This window comes from Drosophila tropicalis, unplaced genomic scaffold, assembly GCF_018151085.1.
Source record: "Drosophila tropicalis isolate 14030-0801.00 unplaced genomic scaffold, ASM1815108v1 contig_593, whole genome shotgun sequence".
Taxonomy (NCBI): domain Eukaryota; kingdom Metazoa; phylum Arthropoda; class Insecta; order Diptera; family Drosophilidae; genus Drosophila; species Drosophila tropicalis.
The window spans coordinates 2,003,610-2,030,324 of record NW_027173070.1 but is presented as its reverse complement, the minus strand read 5'-3'; the positions used below and the strand labels follow the sequence as shown (position 1 = coordinate 2,030,324).

General features: G+C 37.4%; 1 protein-coding gene across 1 annotated transcript in view; it reads left to right on the top strand.

The window, feature by feature from the left end:
• Positions 1-2,557: 2,557 nt before the first annotated feature.
• The window catches only part of LOC137577380 (Krueppel-like factor 7), a 40,831-nt gene continuing 16,673 nt past the window's right edge, over positions 2,558-26,715 (top strand). Inside the window, exons 1-3 of the mRNA XM_068290819.1 lie at positions 2,558-3,814; positions 4,033-4,068; positions 9,215-9,272. Coding sequence (XP_068146920.1) covers positions 3,803-3,814; positions 4,033-4,068; positions 9,215-9,272 — 106 coding nt within the window. The 5' untranslated portion in view covers positions 2,558-3,802. The remainder of the gene's footprint in view (positions 3,815-4,032; positions 4,069-9,214; positions 9,273-26,715) is intronic.

Here is a 26,715-nt window from a genome sequence, read left to right as displayed (position 1 = left end):
TTAAAATCAAAAACAAGAAGTAAATGCAAGCAAAACAAGAAATTCGCCTTTATAGAAAATTTTTATAGGTATTTTGCGTACGCCAAACTATGTTTTTTTTTTTTCATCAAATCCAACTTCAACTTTAACTGCCAACGACATCAGTATTAACTTTCCATTTTGGCAAATCCTAAGCCAAGGATCGCGAAACAAAAACAGTTGAATAAAAGAGACCAGCGTGTGTTTGTGTGTGTGTGTGTGTGTGAGTGTGTATGGAGCGTGAGAAGAAACTTTTGCTAAACGTAAATCTTGCTCGACAATCAATTAAAATTAAAATATTTTTTTGTTTCTGGTCCTCATGTCAACGGGGGAAAAAGCAAAAGCAAAAGCAAAAAACAGAACACAAACCAAGCGCAAACGTTGTCTACATATTTGAATTGACTTTTGATGATGTATCACGATTTATTGTTACCAAAAATGGTTGTCAAAGCGCGTGGAAAAGTGGATCAGTGGAGAAACAAAACTCCCACAGCTTTTCCGCTAAGGAGATGCAGCCTCTGAGATTACGGCAACTTGATGAAGCAGCAGCAACCAACGGACCAACTACTGTCAACGCATATTCATCGAAAGCGATGAAGAGAGAGAGAGAGACAGAAAGAGAGAGATTATCACATTGTTGTTGTTGTTGTTGGTGTATTAATTGCCACATGAGGCAAGCCAGCCAATGAAAACGCTGGCGCCAAAACACCTACGCCAAACTTGTCAAACGTCTCTAACTATATGGAGCTATGCATGTTAATTAACAGTTTACATACATTTACACACTCTCGCACACGCACACCAAGAGCCCGAGTGTGTATGTGTGTGTAAGAGCTGTGAGGCCACCCAATAATATGAGCGCCAACTTGTCATTTTAGCCTGGCTCCACCTTAACTAAACAAACAAAACTCGAGCGCATACATACAAACATGCCGAACTCACACCGAATATGTATCTCGGTCTGTACGTATCCAACAAAAGACTGTGGTGAATTGAAAGCACTCAGCTTGCCGACAGTGATGAGCACAACTCACTGCCCCAGTCACTGTGATTTTTCCAAATAGTAAAATATTATCTTATAAAGATAAAGGGCCAATTTCTCATGAGATGAAATGAAAACAGATTTGGTTTACTGGTTGAACAACTTTTCGATACCCTCAGCATCTTATATTAAAGTCATTTAAACTCTTTTCAATACACTTGTTGTTCAAGTTCCTTTGCATTGTGCAATATGTACTTAGCGACCCTCTTTGTTTTTGGCACAGAATGGATTAATGCCGCTTTCCAACTCCTGATCTTAATATTGGCTTATGTGTAAACTTTTTTTAAAATGTTCCTTATGTCAAATCATTAGAACTCAAATCAATTGAAGTCAACAATGAGTTTTTACAGTTTTTGTCTTTCCAAAATAATTCAATCTCCTATGGATATCTCTGATAAAAATCAAAAAGGCCAGTATAACACTTCACCTCATTATTATTTATTAAACTCATCAGGCGTGCAGCTAAAAAATAAAACTACCCATAACTATACTTCTTTAAAAATAACATCTTTAAAACTTATTGACTTGCATTTAACCGACTTGAAGACAATCTTTTGAAGAAGTTGTTTATTTGGTTAGATTACGACCTGCATATGTTAGTCGAACCCCTTATTAAAGCCAATGCAATCTTCAGCCATGATCAAGATTGTCTATACAGCTCAAGAGCCACCAAGCCATATAATCAGCAGCCTTAGCTAAAGAACTCCACAATTGCGATGGCCATACCATGTCCTTGACCCTAAAACCAGTTTGGAATTCCAACTAAATGAAACGAGAAAGTAATTTACAGCAGAATTGCAATGGCCATACAATATTTTCACCACTAAAACCAGTTGGGAATTACAATTAAATGAAACTAGATCGAATTGGCAAAGCTTTTCGTATAAGAGTGAAATGTTAGTGGATAAAAAGTGATCCTCGAATCACATTGGTTAGAAATAATTTTAAAGTGACAAGGCCTATTACATACTTTAAGGGGCAAATTTTCTATAATTTGATTTGCAACTGTTTCCATTTGGGTTTAACTTCAAATATTGTGATTTCAGTCCCGTGACTTGTTCCCTCTACTGATAGCAAGAGTGTCGTTGCTTTACTTGGCATCACTACTCACCACACTGAACGACTATTGCCACTGGCTGACTGGCTCGCTTGCTGGCTGACTGACTGGCTGGGGCTGAAGGCAGCTTAACGCCAGTTTTATGGTTGATACGGGCTTTCAGTGCATGTTTGCTAGGCGGACCGTGCAAACGTGCTTGTGCTTTTTTCACTCGCCTCCTACTTGGTTCGTTTTGTTTGCCTTGCGTTTGTCGTCTTTATTTTACGTGTTTTTTTTGTCCCCCAACTTGAGCCGGCATTCCCTGTTTGATAATTCTCTCAAATACAATATATATGTACATATAGTAAAATCGTCTCGTTTAGTCAAACTTATTGCCCATCTCTGCGCATGCGTGCCTTTGTTCGAGCGTTTCGTGCGTGCGTGCGTGTGAATGCGTTTCGTGTTTTGGTGCATTGTGTGTTATTTTACTGATTTAAATGGCGTTTTAAGTGAAATTAAAATGACGGATGTGGCCCGTAATTTGCACACACACACACACATACACACAGATAAACACCATCACGCGGATGAGTGTCAATAAATAAAAAAAAAGAAATAAAGAAAGAATCTACGGCAGGCAGCAACTGTGGGGCGTTGTACCATCCATAGAGAGCATGTGTCTAGTTGTTGTAATAGTTGTTGATCAAATTAAGTGCTGTGCGTTGCGTTGCCCGCGGGACCGGGACCGGGACTATTGCAATTGACCACCACACACACACACACACACACACACACACACCACCGGATATGCAACAAAGTGTAACACCCCCGCCCAGGAAACTTCTCTTCTGGCAATAAGTGCTAATAAGTGTAAAAAAATAAAAGAAAAATGAAATAGATAATCAAACCGGATGTAGGGCAATCACAACAACAACAACAACAACAACAACAACAACAGCAGCAGCAACAGAAGCCTTTAATTTTTTTGTGTGTGTGTTGAGCTTGATCTAAACTAAACTTAACTGAACTGAACTGAATTGAACCGAACTAACTCTTGACTAAACGTCACGCACTGCCTCCTCGAGTGAGCAAGAGCCCAAGACATCGACTCCGACTCCGACTAGGTGCTAATCCATCTCCTTCTACTGTCTTATTGTTGTTGCACAATGCGGCTGCTTCTGCTCGGGTGGCCAACGCTGAGTTGTTGGCTGCCTCTCTGCTGCATTCGGGCACTTTTGGCAAACTAAGCAACAACCAAAAACAAAACAAAACAAAAAAACACACACAGCCATAAAGAAAAAGGAGAAAAGTTTTGGGTGCGTTGCACTTATTTTCTACCTTCCCATCCACACCACGCACCGCAGCTCCTCCAACTCCGACTCCTCCGACTTCATCTCCTCCTCCTTGAAGCTGTTTTTGTTGTCATTGATTTCGCGGAGCATAGAGGAGGAGCATGCAGGCAAAGCAAACGGTAACAGCTGCTGCGACAAAACAGACTAACTACAATAGTTGCAGCGATTATTTCAAGCAACCGCCGCCAAAGTTATATTCCTCCGCCTCCGCCTGCGCCTCCGCCTCCTCCACCCGCACCACGGTTTTTTTTTTGCCTTTGTTGTTGTTTTTGTTGCTGTATTGGTGTCTTCCGTAGTAACGTGGCCAGAACGTTGCCGGGGCAATTATTATTTTGTAAGACGTTTTACAATTTAATGGTTTTCATGGTAAGTACAACAACAACACCAAGACAACGCCATATGCTCTATATACTGGCCCTTCTTCTCATTGTGTCAGCTCGTAGTTTTTTTGTGTTTTTTTTTTGGGATTGAACTCTAGAACTCCAACTAAAAGCAGGTCCAGGTTGATTGCTTTGCTTTTGGAGTGCGTAATTGTTCCATGACATTCTTTCTCACTCATTGTTGACTTTCTTTCTGTTTTCCAGAATGGACTTGGATCCGACCCTCTGTCAGCAAAGGAGGTAAGTCAAAGGGGGGCTCTCGATTAGGGTCACTAGGGATAACAAGCAACTTTATGAGTTCATCAAATATTCCACAATCTCTGCGTGACGCAATGTAAACTGAAGCTTATATGGAATTTCAATTTGTTATGCTCTGGATTCTTGTGTTTTAGTCCGTGATGAACAATATTTCAGGGTTTTTGTGCCAGCTGGGTGTAAATCAATGGTTGGACTCCTAAGTTAATCCACCCAAATGACTGTCACATTAGTTTCGTCACTAAATCTAGGCAAATCTTGAATTGGTATTGGTTCCGCTTGGGCTGTTAGTGAACTCAACTGCTAGGCAATTGTCCCTTACTTTAGTTGCATTTGACTTCTGTTTTACAAAGAGATTTCATTAGATGTTACAAATATTATTGATTAAATATCGATTCCTCCCCCAATCATGATAATGATTATCCTTTATAAATAGCAGTTCTAAAGGAAAACCTTAAACTTTTTGACCAAGTAGTTAACCATTTATACGAAAGCAGTCATCCTTCAAATCGAGGTCCTTATGAAATCCCAAGGGAAACACCTTCTAAAAGTCGCTTGGAAAATGGGCAAAAATAAAATCTAAAAAAGTTAAAGTTTGTTGAAAAAATCTTAAAAATGGAAAGTTTGGAGAGTTGTGTAACTTTTTCAATATCTTGATAAGGCTCAAGATCAATTTCTTTATCTCTTGATTCATTTATTCTTAGAATACGATCTTCAATTATTCAAATCTAGTAAACTAAATTTCAAAAATTGTTTTCAAAAGTTAGATAATGTAAAATGTATAGTTTATACACAATGTTTTAAAGTTTAATTGTTTCTGGTTAATGTTGTGAGATTAGTAAATAGATTCGTATACTCAATAGTTTTTATATGTTTCTCCTGGTACTCCGAGTACTGAAGAATGTTTTAGATTCTTGAATATTTCATACATTAAATATTTTACAAAGATCTAAAATTTGTTTAGAATACAGAGTAAATTATACATGAAAGTTTTAAAATTTGGATTCCTAATGCTTTCTTATCTTCTCCTAAATTGTTTGAGACCTTATTCAAGGAAATCGTTAGACATTTTCGAACTATCCAATGAAGGTTAAAAAAGGTTTTGTTAAAAATTCTTCGGTCCATGTTAATTCTATCATAGTTGAAGTTACAGATTTCTAGGTCTACCCAAATTCAAATTAATGACGTTGATTCTTCTCTGTCTATAATCTTATACAGAACTAGAATTCATTGGAGTTTTATATGCTTAGTTTTTGCAAGAGAGGAGTATATGGAATAGGTTTATAGTAACCCTTCGGCCAAAACTAAATGGCAATCAAATGATTCCCATATGGCCAATTCGTTTGTGCGGCTCATAAAACTCATCAGTTTGGCTCCTTGGTGATTGTCGTCGGTGGCTCAAAAGGCGCAAAAGTCGCCCATCAACTTTTTCTCTTTCTCTTTTTGATTTTTTTTTGTTGTTCCGAAATAATAAAGAATTCCTGACAGCCAATATCATTTGCCAGCGCCACATACCAAGCGGAAAACAATCCATAAAAAAAGAAAAGAAAAACAAACACACACACAGAGGGAGAGAGAGAGATCATGAGATGGAAAGAAAAGGTGTGGGGGAAGACAAGGTGATGGATCTTGGAGCCAACTAATGGTCGAGCATTCCTCTCAATTCGCGGGCGCCTATGAGAAATTTCAGCACGTCTCACACAAATTAGCCAAGAAACTGCAGCAGCCACCAATAACAATATCATAAAGAAGCTGGCGTCGATAGATGTCTAGTTATATATAGATAGATAGATGGATTGGTAGGGGGCAATTGTCGATCTCTGATATCATCATGGGTTGACAATAAATCAGCGCTGTTTAGCGCTAGAGGAGGAGGGCAATTAGATAGAAATACCTTTTTGCACTAGGGCGAACAACAGTCGCATATCAATTGCATATCGTATAGAACTCGATCTCAATGCCGAGATCGCCGCCGATCTGAGATCTATCTGCGATCTATCTATCTGTCTCGTTCAAATTTGCAATGAAGTTGTTGTCAATGTTCTAAACCGCCAAGAGATAAAATAAAATAGCCAAAAGTCAAGTTACAGAGACCCCATGGGTCTGCTTCTCTTCCTCTCCCTCTCTCTCTCTCTATCTTTCCCCCTTCTTTTCGTATTCGTTTGGACACAATCGAAGACAAACTATCTAATCTAATGTTGTTTTCAAAGGCAATGAGCATTTGTTTGTATAAATAACAACAAACACAACCTAAGACTGAGACTCAGGCTGAGACTGCGACTGGGAGATGGAGATCGAGATGGAGACACAGAGACCTGCAAAACCATTGCATCGCGTGGCCAAGTTGAAAGAGTTACCACTATCTAGACTAGAGTATGGGGTACGAGTAGTTGGATCGCCCACTCGCCACTGACATTTTTTCATAATTTGCGTTACAAGCTTGACAATTGTCGTTTGTTTGCCCACTGGGCAACACTCTGGACATACAATGCTATGGTTGTTGTTGTTGTTGCTGTTCTCGATGTGTTGTTGGCAGCTTGTTAAGATACCCTGTTAGCATTATCGCCTTAAGAAGGGTAGAATTGCATGGCCATAAATTAAAACTTTAGTCTCCCAGAATGCAAATGTCTATCAATTTATTAACTGCTACTTCTAAACGTTAAATTATGCAACAATTTTCTTTAAATTTTATGTTGTTCTGCAATTGCTACGGGTTTTTTTCTTTTATATGTTTGCTTTACTTATATAGCCAACCTATAAACATTTGGTATTTAATGTGCTTAAAGTTATAAACATATAAAGACGTCAATTAAAATTCGCACATAAGTTGAAAGCTATCGAAATCAAATCTAACAGATATTTGTCTATATGCAATTTTACTCTTGGTATGATAACAAAAACCAATGTATTGATAAGCAATGAGAGAAAAGGAATGTAAAGCTGATTTTGTGAATGCAACTCAGATAGTTTGCACTTGCTTAAGTTGCTTGATCCTAATTGAACTTAAATTGTTCTTAATAAGTGAATTTTTGTTCAAATCTCAATAAAGATTTTATTTATGCGACATAAAGCTGGCTTGGTGAGTGAGTGGGGAAAGATTGGGGATTCTTACAAGACTAGCATTTTCTCAGGGACACGGTGTGAAATATATTATTCTTCCAATTTCATTACCAAACTTCCATAATTCATCCATAGTCGAAACGGTCCACAGAAAAGGTTTGAAATCTGTTAACGGTTTCAATAATGATATAGAGTAGAAAGTATTTTATATTCCAAGAATTCGTTTTCTTTCTTAAAGTAATTGAAACTCAAAATAACGACACTTTTTTACACCAGTAGAATTTTTTCTAATTTTTTGTGTTATGAGGACTTTGTTAATAAACAATAGGAATGAAGCTAGTCTAAGAACTAAGAACTACAGGATGAGCTGAGCATACAACAATTTAATTCATTTGTAAAGGAAGGCTCATTTTGGCTTAAAGATTTATTGTTTTTTTTTTCTTTTCCAAGCTACTTGTTACATCATTACCTTGGACCAGTAAGAAACATTTGTGAAGGGGGGATAATCCCTTTTAATCAGGCCTGTTTTGACTTCTGATTTTGAGGGATTTTGCAGAAATCGGTTGGATTAGAATGGAGACCTTTTTTAGCTTTCGTTCCCAACGAAATGAGTAGAATTCAAACTCAAATATGATATAATATTTATAACATAATAGTAAGGAATAAATTTAGTTCTTGTTTGGCAGAAAGTTTCTATAGTAGCTTTATTATTAACTATATATATGATAGATAATGGGTCCAGCATCCAGAATTAATGCGAATAGTTCATGTAAAAACAAAGCTTTTAGAATTTTCGATGTCTTCTTAACAATTTTTCTTTTAGTCTTAATACAAAGATTTCAATTATATAGAAAATAATATTCATTTTATTTTTAAACTGATGGTTCCGAAGGGTCAATGTCTTAGCAGTTTTCTTAATGATTAAATAATCGAATGGATTTCTTAAGTTAAAAATTTAATTGTGTGTGTTTTTCGAGGTATGCCAAGAACAAACAATTAACTAGGGATAGGATTAACTCATTCGTCAGCTCTACGACTAATTTTGACTAATTTGGAACTAACTTGCCAAAGTCACTTGAACATTTTGTTTGACATTTGCGAGCTTCTTAAAGAGTAAAATAAACATTTTGATTAAACACTTAAAATCTTAACAGTAAAAAACAAACACAGTACAAATAATAATAATAAAATAATCGATTTGGATACATGAAGTGAAGTTAGATGGCTGCCACATCGAATTGAGTTATATTGAATTCTTTTGTCCTTTTTGCTGGGTATCTTTCAAGTTTATTCTCCATAAATCATAATTCTAAACGTGTGGCAAACATTTTTTTTTTTTTTTTTTGCTAAATGTAAGCACTCTTTATTGGTTTTTGTGTTGGCATTGTGGAAATCTTGGCAAAGTGTTGGACCTTTCTCACCTTGGTAAATCGCTCTGCAAGCCAAGACCAAATGTCCGTCGATCGCCGTCGTCGCCGTCGTTGCCGCCGTCGTCACCATCGTCGTTTCAGCTCGTGCGGTGGCTACTACCAGGTAAAACCAGGTAAAATGCATATATGCAGAGTGCCAAATTAAAATTTATCCGTTTTATGGCGCTGCGGGCAGCCCATAACTGTTTCTCTTTTCTTCCCCCCCTCTCGGTTTTTATTTTATATATTTTTTTTTTTGGTTTGTTTGTTCACTACTTTTTATTGCCGTTAGTTTATTGGTTAAGATTTCGTAAGCGCATAATGCGCAACAATTGCGGTTTTTATATTCCATATGGATGGAGAGCAAAAGAAGGCTCCCCAAAAACCAAACTAAAACTTGGCGTTTATAGCGGCGTATCGACGGAAGTCATTTGTGGTTCCAGATAGATGAATTCAATAAGCAAACAGCTTCCAAACACGCACGCATTCCCTCAGAAAAGAGACTCTAAAAAACCACTGGAACTCAGCATTTTGTCAGGCTTGATTAGCCGAAACATGGCTTATAACTCTATTGTTTTGGCTTGCATATATAATAAGCAAATTATGATGATGATGATGATGATCTCGATCGATGCTTAACTTGTCTCCTTCTTCTTTCACAGGCAGAGGGCCCTCCGGTTCAAGTTGAACCAGTTGATTTGAGTTTGCGTTCACCACGCGGTAAGTTGTTAATTATATATAGTTAATCTTAGCTCCTAGACCCATCGATTTTTTAAGTCCAAACGCAAAAAGGCAAACACTTACCGTTCTTTCGACCGGCCAGTTCAACTTGACGCCTAAAATTCCAAACAATTAATCAAAACCAAACTTTTCGAAACTAACAACAAACAAAAAAGTTGACTTTCAAAAAGCAGGTCAAAAGTAGTAGAAAAAAAAATAACCTATACAAAAACCTATCTCTAGAAGTGGGGAGGGGGCGAGACAGAAACAAAAAAATAAAAACCAATTTGCATTTGTAGTGAAAATAAAAACAAAGAAGAAAAATGATGGAGGTTTTAATTATATGGTGAATCAATGAGGTCACAGTTCCAAAAATATTGTGGGTGGTTTTTTCTCGGCATTTTTAGTTATAGTCTATGATAATTGCTAAAGCATTTCTACTAAAATGAAACCGTTGCAACAAATTGATCTTCAAGCCATTTTGTTGATGATCATCAATCTGTTAGGGAAAGTCTTAAAATCAATGTGAAAATTTGTAAACAAATTCATTAATCAGTTAGTCAGTGACTACCGAAAGGTGATCGTGATTGAAATTGAGAAGAAGTTAAAGAGATTTTTATGAAAATTTCAAACAGATATCATAAAGATCTGATAAGATAAAGATAGAGAAGAGATTGAATGAAACCTTAACAATATTATATTATGAACTTTGAAATCTCTTTGAAATTAACATTAGAATAGAATTTAATAGTTATAAATAAAAGTAATTGAACAAAGATCCTAATGAAGAAGCTAAGATGTAAAGTAGAAACTATTTAAATAAAAACCCAAAATTAGACATCAATTATTCTGTAAAAGTTTGAAAGTTTATGAATTTTATTTCTTTAGGAGAGATACAACAGGATAGGAAAGATCTAGAAGTGAATATTTTCCAATGATTCTGACAATAATACATCTAATTTGAATAGTTTTCTATACACCCATTACCCAAGTTAAGTAAGCTTTAATATTAAATTAGTAGTCACTGCATTTAGCCCGTTCAAACTAAGCTGAGGAGAGGCATATCTCAGGCCTAAAAAGTTAGCTTTTTCTTTTATTACTTGAATATATTTATGATATTTAAATATTACATTTTATTTTATTTCATTTTCATGGACTAATTTGTCATTTAGAGAAGATGAAAAACTTTAGAGGAGGTAAGACAAAATAAGTGCAAGACAAGAATGATAGTGAAAACATTTTTACTTTAAGTGATTTTTGTTTCTCCTTCTTTAAGTTGATTACCAAAAGGAACAATTCTTATCCCAAAAATTGAAATGATGTAAAAAATATATTAGTTCTTTGAAATAACATTCTAGAGAAGATTGGCTTATATAGTTTTGTTTAATATAGAATTTAAACATGACACAACCAAATGTATTGGAAAGAGAAAAGTGGAAAGCATCGACCTTGAGCCGGCTAAAGAAGTACCTAAGGTTTGATTATGTAAAATGGGTCGCTATAAAATATCCAGAAATCTGAAATTTGATAAGAGTTAAGTACACATTTACATCTGTAAAAATAAGACAGAAAAAACCTAAAATTTATATTAGATAAGTGATAGATAGAGAGGTAATTTTTGGTTCAAAATCCATTACGACAAATTTGATATTTATTTAAAAGCAACAAACAAATTGTTTGATTAATCAAATAGGGTTTATCTGATCGATTATTAATGCGATGATGACAAAGAAGAAGCATTTGAATCAATTTAAAAACTGATGTCTTAGGGAAGGTTAAAGCTTTAGAAAGGTTTTGTTTTGTATGGACAATTGGGATTACATAAAGAGCTGTAATGCTCACTTTTTCTATAGCTGTTAATTAGTGAGCTATTCTATTTGGGATGGATTTTTTTTTAGGCATTTAAAGCTTTACTTAGGCCTCTTTGAGTTGGCTGCTTTCTCATGGCTTCAACTTACCAATAATATGTTATCTATTGTTCTAAATCTAAGGCTATACACACACATCAGTTGGCCGGCCACTAATCCCCCCAACGAATCTATGGCTAATGCTCATCATGATGATGAGGCCTCATTCTTATGATTATTACAAGTATATGTGTATAGAAACCCTTCCTGGTGTGGGTAGAGCACCAAGAAGACATGCTGTTTTGGCCATTAAATTCAAGCTGGTCTATACTGAGAATTCTCTCAAAGATACATATGCATACTTGTGGCTATGAAGTGCGATATAGCGCAACTAACAAGATCCAATGAAGAGCAGCCATCACAGCAGATAGTGTGAGTGCGAGTGTGAGTGTGTGTGTTTAGGCCACCCCATTCCACTTGACCATTTGACCTTTGTGTTAGCCTTTCTCTTTGACTTGCAGACCCTAGGTCTCACCGTGTGTGTGTGTGTGTGTGTGTCCGTGTGTGAAGTTAACAGCAACGCCCCAAAAAATAATGTTGAATGAGTGCCGCAGGGTGCCTACCCCAGCAGAAGCAGCAGCAGCAGCCGCCGCAGCTCCAGTCGAAGCGGTACACATAATTTAATTAAGAAGCCGAGAGCTTACCTTAAATGGCTATACAGTAAGATTAACAGCTAAAGCAGTGCCTTCATTAGTTGAGAGTTGAGTTGAGTTGTGGTTCGTAGACGATTTGTATATTCTGTGTTGTTGTTATTTTCCTCAATCTTCTCTTCTCGCATATTAATCAATTAGGCATGATATTAGTGAGGGCATCATTAATTTTGTCAATGCGCTCATGAAGAGGTTTTTTTTTTTTGTATGGTGAGGTGGGCGAGGGGCGGCGGGGGGATTGCTGCAAATCAAGTTAATGGTTTATGGCGTGCTACCAAAACGACTGGAAACTGAACACAACACACAGAGAATGCTGTCCATACGTCCATTTTTGTCTATGCATGGCGAATGTGTTAAATAGCGTTAAAATTTGTAAAACAAACGGCACATAATGGGGCCCCCCTCTAAAAAAATGAAGAAAAAACCAAAATAGTCGGTTTAATTTTCAAGCTTAACGGTCGCTCATCACTCGATACACGGCGGAACTCGTCTCGTAAGCTAACTCTCTAGCTAAAACATAAATTATGGGTTTTAAATAATTATGCAATTAGCCATACCAGCAGCAGCAGCGGCAGCGATAGCCTTAAATTTGCCAAAAAAACAAGATAGTGACAGAGAGAAAGAGAGAGAGAGAGAGATAGAGAGAGGGAGAAATAAAAAAGACCTCTTACCTGGAGGTAAGAGCTTGAAGTTTTAGTAAGTTCAGTTCTTAGCTGAATTCCCACCGCCATCAAAAAGTCTCTAATTGCAGTCGAGTCTCAAAATAAAAGAAGGAGTTGTACTGGAATCACAAGAAGCAGAAGACGAAGACGACGAAGAAGAAGAAGAAGAAGGTGGTGGCTGTGTGCAACAACAACAACAAACTACATTTACAACTACAACTACAACTTGATTTATTTAAGCTACCCAAACAGCCCATAAATAAAGCTGTTGAACTAGCCATCAGTAGATGAAAGAGCAAAAGAGGAAGGCAGGCAGGCAGGTGGAAGTGGGAGTCGCAGTCATAGTCATAGTCGGAGGAGCATAAAGCCAGTGCCTTACCCAAAGCCCAAAATCCCAGCCCAACTCAGTGGTGGAGCCAAACCCGAACGACTCTCGCCACCACCACCACAAGCACCACCACTCAGGGGCATAGGCTTTCAGGTTAAGTAGATGCAGCGACACGCGGGTCGTTGCCAGCTAAGCGAACGACCTTAAGACCAAAGACGAAGAGAAGAGAGCATCGTTGCAGCAGCCAAAAGCAGACGAGGCATGAGGCATGAGGCATTCATCGAATGATATGCAACATTTTTCGGTTAGCAATGCGGCAGTGATGGGTTTAACCAATGCAGTTGGTTTCTGCATACATTCAGTATGAGAGATCGTTGCAGGTGCGTCTTTCTTTGGTTTTCATAGTCAACTATATGAAAATAAATAATAATATTATTGATAATGAACTTTAAAAGAACTCAAGTCGAATTGGAATCAAGATTAGTGGTTTAATCTGACTAATAGTTAATGCAGCTAATGTTGAATTTTTGGGAAAACTTATCGATCTAGTTGTCAGAAGCCAATGACGCACAAAAGGAGTAAGTTGTCAGACCAAATGACTCATTTCAGCTTTTGAATATATATTCTATGTGGTGAAAAATAAATACATTCGAATATCTTAGGATTAGAACAGAGTAAGAAAAGTAATCAATCAATTTAAGTTAATGCCAAAGCCAAAATTACTCAAATAACTCACTTAATGATGAACTGATTCGAATTCTTAGTATTCTCTTTGTTCTTCTTTAATGCTTTTGAGAATAAACAACTCATTTGTCTCTACTAGATAAAATAAAGCAAAACACTTGTATTAAAATATTGGTATACCTTAATTTAGTTTTTAAGAGTGAAGGATATGGACTAATAACACTCTTTAGAGCAGGCAACAATTTCGATAACGAAATCCATTTATCGATAACTTAAGCTTACTTTTGTTAGGGTTATACTCCATAGAAATCCGCCAAACCGGAACAAAGTTTGTGTGGTCATTTTGGTATTTATTTTTCCTTCTCCTTCAATAGGTATTTGCATAGTGTAACCCATTGACTCCTGGGAACATCGACGTTCCTCTTTCAAATTGTCTGTGTTACCGTTGCTGCACTTCATCGATTGTGAGCTTTTTACTGCCGATGCTGCTGCTGCTGCTGCTGATTTCGAATCTGCATCTGCAGCGATAGACAAACATGCCAAAGAGTCATCGTAATCTCATAACTGCAGGCGGTGGTACAAGCAACTCCAATGCCGACTTCGACTCCAACTCCTCGATAGTTGGTTCTTTCTTTAGTTTTCGTTTTGTTAGCCTCACCCATGGCATGGCCCGCACATTGCGATTGTTTTTTAATTATGCCCGAGCTGACACCCAAGCCCAAGCTTCCAGCGATTGACCAGATGATGTTGAAGATGAAGATCAAGAAGATGCAGAAGATGGCAGTGGGTCTATATGGAGGAGTAGTTGCCATTGCGAGACTGTTTAACATGGCGCGTATGTAGCGCGGTCGCTTGTCGGCTTTGCGCTCGGTTGAGGTTGACTTGACTTGACTGAGTGACTGTGACTGCCTTTTTGAGGTTATGTGAAAGGTCAAGTTCGTGATCGCATTCAAACATTTTTGCCAACCACTCATCTTGCTGCGCAGATCGCTCTCGCCTCCACCCCACCCCGTCACCATTGCAAGCCCAAACCCAAAACCCAAACCCAAAAGACCAGGCCCAGTCTTAGTGCACAGGAACACGAGTGTGAGCCGACGACGAAAAAAAAAAACACAGAAACAGAAACTGAGAGAAGAAAATATATATATATGTATGTATATACAACCCGACCCAAGCGACGTCGCATCGTAGAAAAATTGAAGATGAGCGTGCCACCACCACGCCACGATTCTGCCATTCCCGTCTCTCTCCCTCTCTTCCTCACTGAGTGGGGATGTCTATGATGTCCTCCACACCATTCAGCTGCACTCAGCTGCTCCGGCTGCTCCTCCTCTGGCCATCCAACCGAATTGAGTGAATGTAAACTGTGGTTTACTTGTTTCCATCGTTGTCATAGTAATTTTTCTGCACTATAACAACGGCCAGCATCGCCTCCAACTACAATTCCGAGACACCACAACAACACAGTGGCAGGCAGTCACCCGAAAAACAACAGCAAAACAGCAAACAGCACAGAGACGAAGGAAAAAATGGAGATGCTGATGACACTGGAGACACGTTGTCTCTGGCAATCGTGCAACTGACACACCACCAGCAACAATAACAGCAACAACGGCAACAGCAAAATGCTCGACAGCATATGCCACACGAACTCCAAAAAATTACACTGGACAACCAACCAAACAACATGCGGGTGCGGCCCACCTTGAAAGTGTCCCCAGATCAAAGATGGCATAGAAAAAAGAGTATTTCGAGGAGACTATCATAAACTAGAGTTGAAGGGTCAAGAGTTCTATCAACGAGGAACAAGGAAAGAGTGACCTCAAGGAAATATAAGTTTTACTGCCAAATTAATCAAATATTTTTCACCCAAACTTCTTAGATTTATTATAAAGCTGTGCTTCATTTGAAAATCCTTTGAGTATTAAATAAACAAATGTTTCCCCTAGAGAAGGATTAGATTAGAATTCAAATTCATTCAAGCTGATGATGGGTTGAGAATTATGTTTTTCTCTTCTATCGTTGGACCTAAGTTGAAGTAGTTAATTGAAACAGAGATAAATAGATTGTTGGACGTGTATTTGAGGTCGGATATATGAAAGTATTCATACTTGGATTACTTTCTTTCTTTAATGTGTTAGAATAATCTTATTTCGAATCTAAATTGGTTCGATTAACTATAATTTGGTGCCAATAATTCCATCTATTGGAACTTTCAATAAACATTTAGGTCGACATCTCTAAGATGGTTCATATAGAAATCCATTTCTTGAAATGAATGAATGAATACAAATCAAAGTTCTGAAAATGTGCAATTCAAATTTTCTGCTAACTGCATTGAATTTCTTAGAATTTGGTAAACTAATTTATAAATTATATTTGAAGTAGTGAATACATTTTGTATCCAAAAGTGCCACAAACAACGTTCTATTGGTTGGCAAAATGTGTGCCATGCCCTGCAATGAATATCATAAATCAACGCCCAAGTAGGCTTAATGGAAACCTGTTGCATAGTGTTTCCCAGCATATCCGAGAAGAAAAAAAAAAAACACATAAAGGAACATGCGAACAAAACCACGCAGTCGCCACAGACATCGTTGCTGCTGCTGCCATCGTCGTCATCATTGCCGCCGTCGTCGCAGTCGTCGTCGTCGTTGCTGTTGCTGTTGTTGCCATTGCTGACACACCAAAGTAGATCCACGCTTTCGTGAGCAAACAATTCGAAAGCTGACAAAAGTGCTGTGCAATAACATGTTAACGACGACGACGATGAGATCTCTTCAAGCGATCGATTCAAGTTAGTCATCCTCATTCCCAAAAAGATCCCAGCCATCCCACACGAATCATAATAGAGAAGGCTGCTCCTCAAAATCAAAGAGAGAGAAAAAAAAAAATAGAATTTGAAAAATAAAAATAAAGTATTTTCTGGGCCATTTATCGTATCGATAAGCCAATTCAATCGAATCGGCATCTGCATCAGCATCAGCATCTGGTTAAGGATCAGAGGAGCGTTTGAAACGGTTCACCAGCAACATTAAATGCAACTGCAACTCCGACTTCGATTCCAACTCCAATCTCCAGTTACCAGTTACCAGTTTCGTGTAGCTCATTAGCCTGGCAACTAATTTCGCAAGCTTTTTTTGGGGGGGCCCAGACAATGCCAAAACAGAGTCTGCATATTTATTGGTCATAAGTGCGGCAAAACCGACACACGGAAAGCCAAAAAGAAACCCCAACCAAAAGTAAAAAAATTAGTCTCCAATTCTTGAAAGCAAAAGCAAAACGGAAAACCTACTGACTGCATATTAGCAATTTGCATTGTTTTTTTCGTTTTTACTAGAGCACATGTGCATAGATTTGCACTGCTTTATAACCACAGAAAAAAAAATAAGGAAAACCAACCAAGACACAGGCGTCGATAGGAATTTGTCAAGAGGTGGATAGGGGATATACACACATAACTTCTGAACTTTGGAAATAACAATTGAAGAAATGGGAACTAAAAGTTATGAATATTTCATATCCCCATAGCAATTAGTTTTGTATTTCTCTGAAAAGTTGATGAAGCCCTTAAAGAAGTCCTGTCTTCAGAGAAAGATTATATTATTGTGTTTGAGGTTTTAACAAACTTTTATTTTCTCGACTATTTCTCTAGCTAACTGATCAGAACAGTGATGGACTCTTCCAACTTATCCTAAGATAAGGATATATAGCTAAAGCCTTATATATGTATGTATATTCGTACCTAATCGGTGGCTCAATGGAGACCTACTAAAACTACAATTCTGTTGTTCTCGACTTCAAACCCCGACGTATGTAGATGAAGTTTCCCCCCGCTGAAACAATACTGAAAGGTAGTTCCATTGGGGATAATGGAAACGATAGTGGATAACGAATAATTTGTTGTATATATTCGTTCCTCTTTAACTTAGTTGGCTGATCTTTCACTGTGACTTTGCTTCACTGATCTTAGTACTTGTTAGAGATAAAGTCGATGAGAAAGTCTACAAATTGCCTTTCAATATTTTCCAAAATGTACACTAATTTTCCAATTCCTTTTTCAGATGATTTACAAATATTTACCCATAGACTTTTGACCTTGTCAATATACCAAAAAAAAAAAAACTAAATTACCAACAAATTTTAAACCATTTTGGATTGGCTTGGATTCCAGTGTTATTTCCCTTGGCTTACCCACCTATGCATGGAGAGCAGCAGCAAGTCATGTACTTAGCTGTGAAGGAATTCTTTCTTGGCCACAAATCGTGCTACAACACGTAAATGGGAGCTTCGTGTTCGTATGTATGTGTGTGTGTGTGTGTGTGTGTGTTGAATTTGACTCATGACTTGGCTGCATTGTTAAACTCCCACAAACACCAGAAAAAGGCCAGCCATTCACATCCTTTTTTGGGTGCAAGGGGGTCTCCTGATGCCTGGTGCCTTTTGCCTTTGCTACACTTTTAGTTTTGCTCAAATTAGTCAACGGGATTTTTGTCTGGCACACACATACACCCAGAGAGGGAGAGAGAGAAAGAGAGAGAGACAGACACAAAATGTTTCTACAAATTAACGCCAATTTCGTATCACGTTATTAATAGTAACCATTAAATTGACCGCCCCCAACTTTACGCTCTGATCATTATCTGGCGGCTAACAAGACAAACAACAACAACAACAACCAAAGCTGGAGCAACAACAACAACAAAGGCCAAAACCGCCTAGATCATTGGATTGGTAGTTTGGTAGTTGCTGGTGGATGTTTGCCCAGTGCCAGTGCCGATGTTTGTTGCTGCTGCTGCTGCACTGTGATTCCTTCCGAAATTGGTTGGCGGCTGCTGTTGCCGCAGCTGGCTTAGCTGCAACGTCTTGCCTTAATTATCTAGCCTGGCTAAGAAAAAGAAGACAAAAAAGCAACACCAAATAAAAAAAAAAAAAATAAATAAACTATGTTTATAGATAGAAAAACACACACACAGTCAGCTGCAGCCGTAGCAGCGGCCGCGTCACCTTTGTTTGCCGTATCGAGCGATAAGCTTGTTAACTGTTAACCAAATCTGTAGCCACTGAAAAATGGCGCTGACCAAGTTGGTAAACTTACGCCCACATTGGCCAATGTATGCACTAAATTTGTTTTTAGTTTTTTATTCTCTCATCTAATCATTTGACCCGAACGCTGCTAAATAAACCATTCCGCTTAGCGATGGCAACGTGAGGCATAGGCAAATTGTTAATATGACACGGTAAGACTTTGAAAAGCCAACACACAAGACTTGGTCACAATTTGATTTCCCTTAAGTCGAGTTTTAATTAGTTCATGGATTCGAGTTCAATCTGTTGTTGATACTGCTGAAGTTCTATATTTTTCAAGCTATTCTCCCTTGATATTGTTGCTATTGTCGATGTTGTAGTAAGTCCTTAATGTTGCTAGGCAAATGTTAATGCAGTTCTTGTTGATAATGGTGATCTTGATGTTCCCGGTGTAAACTCTAAACTATTCACCAGTTAACAAGCAGCTGAAGCTTTAGAAGAACACTAACGTTTGTGTTGCTCCTGTTAAGCTTAGATGTTGCTTCTACTCTTGATGTTTAATAGGTTGGACCTATTAGATCATTATTGTCTTAATGTTTAAGTCCTCTATAGATAAAAGTTACAATTAAGAACCTGAGATATTAAGAAACAATTGACTCTAAACGAAACTTACATTCAAATTGGGCGATATTATCATTAATTCCATTTACAGAATCTGACACTAAACTTCTGAAACTCAAGCAAAGAAGGCCATTGCGTAAATAAAAGCAATCAAAGTCATGAGTTTCTTTACACTTTAAATGAATATCTATACTTTGGGTTAATGTAGATCAATCTGTTTGCGAAACTAAATGAACTATTAGCTGCTTGTTGTTGTCAAATGTACATCTCTAATTGTATAAAACATATTTGTAACTGACATCTGTGGCTCATTGATGCATTTAGATAAGCTGAAATGCGGATCGAGATTGGATAATGTCATGTAGCCATGTCATATGTTAGGCCAAGAAACAAAAACACAAAAGACAAAAAACGAAAACACAGCAACAACTGCAACAGCAACATTTTTAAACTGGAGCATTAAGTCAAAACAAAAACAATTCTTATCGATTACACCTGAGACCTCAATCAATAAATTGATTGTTAGCGATCAGTTTAAAGGCAGGCAATGCCAAGCCGCCGCTGCAGCAGGCGATGTTGCTGCCGATGTTGCCGCCGATGTTGCTGCTGCTGCTGCTGCAATTGCATGTGCTAAGCATACAAACAAAAAAAAAAAAAAGAGTTTGTTGCTGCTGCTGGTCGAACTCTTAAGATAAGCCGCACTCTGCTGCTGCTGCTGCGGTTGTCTCCTCTGCTCTGGCCTGGCCTGGCCTGGGTACAAGTCCAAGCCAAGTCCAAGTCAAGCACTTTTGATCGTTGGCTTGCGATAGGCGGTGAGCGGCGCGTTGCTAGGAAGTTGAATGTTTGTTGGTTTCTTTTTTCTTGTGTTGTTTCTTCTCTTTGTTGTTGTTGTTGTTTCATTTCGTTGAGGCATAAGGCAAGATTTGTGTAAATGTCAGGTGGTAATAGTGACACTGTGGGCCACTTGATTGGTTTCTTACAGGAAAGCCAAAAAACCCCAAACAAACTTCAACCCCAACTCCAAAATTGCAACTCCATCTAAAACAACAACAACAACTTCGAGGAGGCTTAAGTTGTCTGGCTATATGACTATGACTCTGCTCTCTGTCTGTGTGCCAATTTCTGCAAGGTTGTTACGGTTCTCAGCTCAGTTGTTAGCATTTCTTTAATTGGCTCATTTTCGCGGCAACATGTTGACCAAAATAAACACACAAAAAAACACATTGAAAGAAACTCAAACCGCCAAACCATATATTTATAGCAGTTAAATAACAAAATTTATAAATAAAAAAACAAGTAACCCCAAGAATAGAAGAATTCAGCTTAAACATGACAATCGCATCTAAGCCATCAATTAAACATTTAAATGAATTGAAAGCTTGATAGCATTGCCAATTGTTGTGAGTGACAGCCGAAAAAAAAATGAACAAAAAATAAAACAAAATCAACAATGTTGTTGACTGATTTGAAAAGTTTCGTTTCGTTGTCTCTTTTTTTCGTTCTTCAATTGTCGAGCCATATATTCGAGGTGGACTTTCAACAATTTGGGCAGCTAACCAAATAAAATATCCTTAGTGTGGACAAGATCCTAACTTAAGTGTGTTATTTATCAGCCAAGAGTTGTCTCTAAATAACTAATCTGATTTATATGATCAATTACCACTCTCAAGAAGACTTTTAAAAGACATCTGAATATATTGCGAACATTAAAGGGAATACTTTGTGTTCTCTGCTCGTCGACTTTTTCTATTGATATTTTATCAGACGGATAGTGCGAAGAATGTTCAAACCCTCCGAATGGAAGTCAGTTAAACTTGATCTTAGCACATCCAATTTGGTTAGTCTAAAAATTCTTATAGAAACTACATACTGAAACAATTTTTGCAACTGATATTCGATCGACATGGATTCCAAGAGTAATCTGTTTTCAATTTAAGCCACCCAACATTTGAACGCCTTGAAGTATACTATATATTTGACTCTGAATGAAATGTACAAATCTCTTGAAATTCTCATCAACTTTGACCAGAGATACACCCAGAAAACTAACACAAACAGCCAAATAGAAATCAACGCCCACCGCTTACAATCTCACACCCAGCACCAACAACAACAGAAACAGCATCCAACAACATCTCCTCCGGCCTCTAAAATACAACAAAAAAAAACATTCTCAAATTGAAAGCACACGCTGCGTCATCAAAGTCATTAAACTGTCGGCTGCTTACGGAAGTTTACTTGTGTGTGTTTTTTTTTTGTTCCTCTTGGGTTTTGGGTGTGGATCTGCGTTTTGTAACTGATATGCGAGAAGAACAACAACACCAGCAACAACAATAACAACGACATCAGCATGTGGGAGCGTAGTGCCAACTGCTTTTTGTGTGGAGGTGTAGAATGTGGCAAGCCAAAAGTCTGCAATTGGAAGCTACCTTCTAGTGATTTTAAAGAAATAATAAGTGATGAATGTTGATCCAAAGTTGCCTAATAAGAATTTCAAATGCTCTCAAGAGTTTTGCAAATATAATGAAACAACACAAATTTTGCTCGAGATAAGTCAACATTTTCTTATTGGTCTGTATAGCGATCCTTTTGAGAGAGACACCAATCTAATGCAATACAATATTGAACTAAAATCATATTGTTCTATATTCGGAGTGAAACTACATGTATAGACTGTCTATTTAGAGTTCTGTAACATGTCTTTTAAGAATTAGTTTGTGTTTCCTGATCCTAATATAAAGATAAGTTTAAGCTGTATTAAGACAATTCGCAAGAAACCTTCTTATTTTTGGGAATCTTTTTGATAAACAAAGTCTAGTCTTAAATTCTATTCCTTGTTCGTTTGTTGTCTGGTTGTATAATAGCACTTGTGAATACAAGTTCTCTTCCTTTGGGTAGACCCCAGGGCATCTGCCAAGCTTGCTCTTCCTTAAATCTGACCCTGTCTATAATTGTAAGTACAATTTTTTGCATTTCTTGAGGTAAAAAAGAAGAATATTTATTAATTTTAGAGTAAAGTTTTATTCAATTTGCAATTAGCAACTAGAATTGCATATAAAGTCATTTGGGCTGTCAAAGCGAATGCCTTATTCTCTAAGCCCAGTTGACTTTTGGTGTAGTGTATAGTGTAATAATAAATGTGACAAAGCTGTAGCAGCTCCGGGTCTTATTTTGCCGTCTGCAGTTTGCAATCTCTCTCCTTTTCTAGCGGGTGTGTCAGCAGCAGCAGCAGCAACACACACCAGCAACACACTCAGACACACACACACACACTGGCGACAATTTCGCAAGTCGGTTGAGGTGTGTTCTGCCGACGTTGTAGTCGGTGCATTTCAAACGTCGGCGTTTTAATGACACGCGTGATGTGATCCGCTTGAAATGTTTTTTTTTTTTTCCAAGTCTCAGTTTAAGCAAATTGCCAATTTGTCGACGTTTTCTTTATAGAAAATATCTATATACAACAAGAGAAGAGAAGAAGCAATCTACCACAAAGAGGGAAGGAAGCAGAGAGTACGAAGTTGATGAAGAAGAAAATATCACACCAAATCAAAAATAAGACAAGAGACGCCTCCGAATCGAACTCCCACTCCCGTGGCTCTTAAACGTGACTTTCACAATCCAACCTTCAAAAGGTTTTGCTACGAGTAGCAAACAAAGTCACCCAGTCAGAGGGCAGAGGAGAGAGTAATAGAGAGAAGGGAGGGGTAAGGGATGGGTAAAAGAAAACTAACAACTTTTCAAGCGTTTACTTTTTTGGCGCTTCATCGAATAATATTTCTCACGTTCTATTTTTGGGTGATTTTTTTTTTTCATTTTTGATTTTTTTCGACCCCCCCTCCCACTTAGCAGCCTATCAAAACGAGACAGTCCCCTCGTCCGTCATCGGTTTAGTTATTATTTGTTTTGTTTGTTTGTTTGTTACTGGAGCAATTTCAATTGCTGCCACACAGAGGGGAATTTTCTCACATAATCTGATAATCAGGAATCGGAAGTAAGATCAAACAAAACAACAAAACAAAAATTTCTATTACATTGAAATCGTTAGTTAAAATATGCTCAATTTGCTTAATTCTATTTTTTCATCGTTTTCCTTTCAATAATTTGCGAAAAATCGCATAGACAAAAAATATATATATATTTTCACGAACGTGGGAAAACGTCAAGGCATGTTGTAATCATCCATCCATCCATCCATCGGGACTAGGTGATCAGCAACCGAGCACCGCGACTCCAATCCATGTCAAACTGCAAATTCAACAGAATTCGAGCGAAGTTCGAACCACCGCAGCAACCAATTATTTTTATCGATTTGGTTGCTGTTGCTCCAGCAGAGGCAAAACGCAGTCTTTTTCATAATCAAATGTGTAAGCCGACTCCAACACTGAATCTCTGTCTATGTGAGTGTGTGTGTGTATTCTACATACGAGGGGAACAAGTCACACATGTGAGTGAGTGGCATCACCAGATCGTAGTTGCTGCTGCTGTTTCTGCTGTTGCAAGTTGCAACCTGGCCAAGTTGCTGTTGTTGTATGTACATGTGGCAGGCGCAAATGTGCGACTTGTTGTACAATTTCAAATTGAATTAAATGATTGAATGAATGGATGACGGACACTAAAGCTGACTTGGCAGCAAAATCCAGATTGTAGGACACACTACACTGTTAGAAATGAATATACACCAAGCATTAATGCTGGAAAGTGAAAGCATCTATAAATAACAACTTAATTGCTTTAACTAATACGATTGTAGTAGTTACACTTTTACACCTTTAAGCACTAAAAACATTAATTAGGAAGTTCTTAAGGAGATCAGATGGAAATGCTTTTTTCTACATTGGCAAATTCTTTATAGACATCTTATTGTAAGACATCTCATCTACAAAGGACTGCAGGATAGGTCGAATGATTTTTCTAAAAATCTTACTGATATTCCTTCAAGTAATCCAGTATTCTTTGGAATCGACAAGTTTGTCGAAATTTACTCTCAAGTTGAAGAGACTGACCTTATAACTTACTTGTTAATCCTAAAGATTTAAATGTTTCTAATTGTTTAGTTTCTTTAGAGAGAAGAAGTGCCAGAAAGGGAAAGAGGACACCGATCAACAAATATAAAGAAAGCTGTTCCTTGTTTTCCCGTGTCCCTATATTTCATATAACTTAAGTCTTTAAATCCTTTAGATTTCAAGTGGTGAGTGGAGCGTTGTGTAAGGTTGTGTGTGGAATCCAAACTAATCAGAATATAAATAAACATTTTGGATAAAACATTAAATGAAAAGGTGAAACACAGCACAAGTTGTTGGTGTAAATGCAATAAATTCGTTAGCAATTTCTGTACTATCTTATGTTAGCCCTATTTTTTTGACAGTGTAATGTATGCCGCCTCCATTCCGCCCCCTTGTGTGAGTGTTAAAAATCCTTTCAATAAATAGCCAAAGACAAGTAGCCGTTAAAACGCATTCGGTTGCTGTTGTTGCTGCTGCTGCTGCTGTTGCTGCTGATGTTGCAGCGGCTGTTGCTGCCTTTTGATTCATGATGCTGCTGGTTTTGGGGACTTAGTCTCCCATATAGGCTCCGTGTGGCATGTTTCGTTTGTTGCGTTTTTGATCGCAATTTGACAATGCGAACAACAGCAACGACAACTCCAGACGAGGACGACGACAGACACAGAGACAGGCAGACAAATGGACAGGCGGAGAGACAGAGGAACGGACAGTCAGACAGCGCTAAAATGAACATGCGCTCGCTTGTCATTTAACATTTTTATGATTTTCAACATGCAAAGGTAGCAGCAGCAGCAGCAGCAACAGAAAAGGAAAGAGAACTACATAAAACATCGGCAACTGCAACATCAACCACAACCACAACAACAACAACAGCAACAAGAACAACATCATTTTGGTCATTTGGTAGTCAAAACGGCCAACTGCAACAAAACTTTTGGCAAAATTGGGCTTTTATGGCTTAATTGAAATGGCCAATTAATGAATGAGAATAGCCAAAAGGATGAAAACTGTTGTTGAGATTAAGAGATAACCATAGAATTTTATGGCAACAATTAAATATAGGCCTACAGTCTGCTTTTTTTCTCCTTTTTCATTCCCTCTTGCAAGGGTAATGAAATTTCAAAGTACTCAAACAATTTCCTTTTAACAATTCAAATTAAATGCCCATACGATTCGGACAATACTTCATTTAAATATCAATAAAATTAGACATCAATGAAATTAAATTGATTGATTTTAATTAAGCAATTGATTGAGCTACTGGTTTTTGCTCCCAAAGCAACAGGTGCCTAGGCCATTGAGTGTGGGATGCTTGAAAGTGCAACACATTTATTTTGGCCAAAAGAAGTTGTTGCCAATAAATGAATAGAGCTGGAATATTAAAATATTGTAGTTAATCATAATTAATTAAGAGAATGACACTTTTAACTAAACGGAAATGTCAAGTTGGCGGATACAGATTAGGAAACAATGTAAATATAGACTAATTGGACACCATTGGTTTTAATTTATGGTCAACTTTGTTTGTGAATTGTCTGATTTGAGCTAAATATGAAGAATCCACTTAATCAGTTTAAGTTAGTCATTTCTGCCAATGAATTTTGGAAAAGGGATAACAAAATTTGGCATATAAGCGATGAGAGATTTTAATTTTCAAATGTTTATGTTTATGTTGGATTGGCTAAGAAATTTTTTTTGGAAAGAATTGAATTCATATCTTCTGTCATATCATGCACAGTGGAGAACAAATCACCTAACAGAAATTCTCAGTATTCATTCCCATTATGAAAGTAAGAGACTTTATGGAGAAAACTTTCCTCCTCTTGACCGGGTAAAACTTTGATAGTAAATCTCAAATCTTAGTCTGAACTACGAACGATTTCCACCATAGAAGTTAAGACTAAGAATCTAAGAATCTATGTAGATCCAATTGATTTGTATGCTAGCTACTTGAGTCTTCTTTATTCTCTTTTTCACCTTTTTTTTATCCCTCCACCCCAAGAAAAGTCCTTGAATGCTAAATCACTTTAATGAGTTAATCAATTCACATAATGTTCGGCTTATATTTTATGAAATTCCAATTGACATATACGAATCACCTATGTCGATGATACCTATTTGAATATGTTTTAGAACACTCTGTACATTCCATGGTAATTGAGTTTAAAACTATTTATTCTTTCATACGGTCTCATATTACTTCCTATTCCTACACAATTTAAAGTTCCCCTTGTTAGGCTTAGAAAAACAAAGTCTATAAACACCAAAGGTTAGTTATTTATTAATATTATGGGAGTATTACTTTCCAATCACATTAATCACAGTAGCCGTTTAACTAATTGTAAGTAATCTTAATGTAGAAAGTGAAATGTAATCAGTAGTAGGGTTTCCTATTTACTCACAATTGCATTAATGTTTAATGTTGTTTGACATGATTCATTTAGATAATTTGCCATATTTAGCCATCAGTTTTAATTAAGAGTAAAATCGCTTTGAGAGAATTACGCAAAAGATCAAATGAAAAGCAAAAAGGAAAACAAATGTGAGCAAATTTTTATTT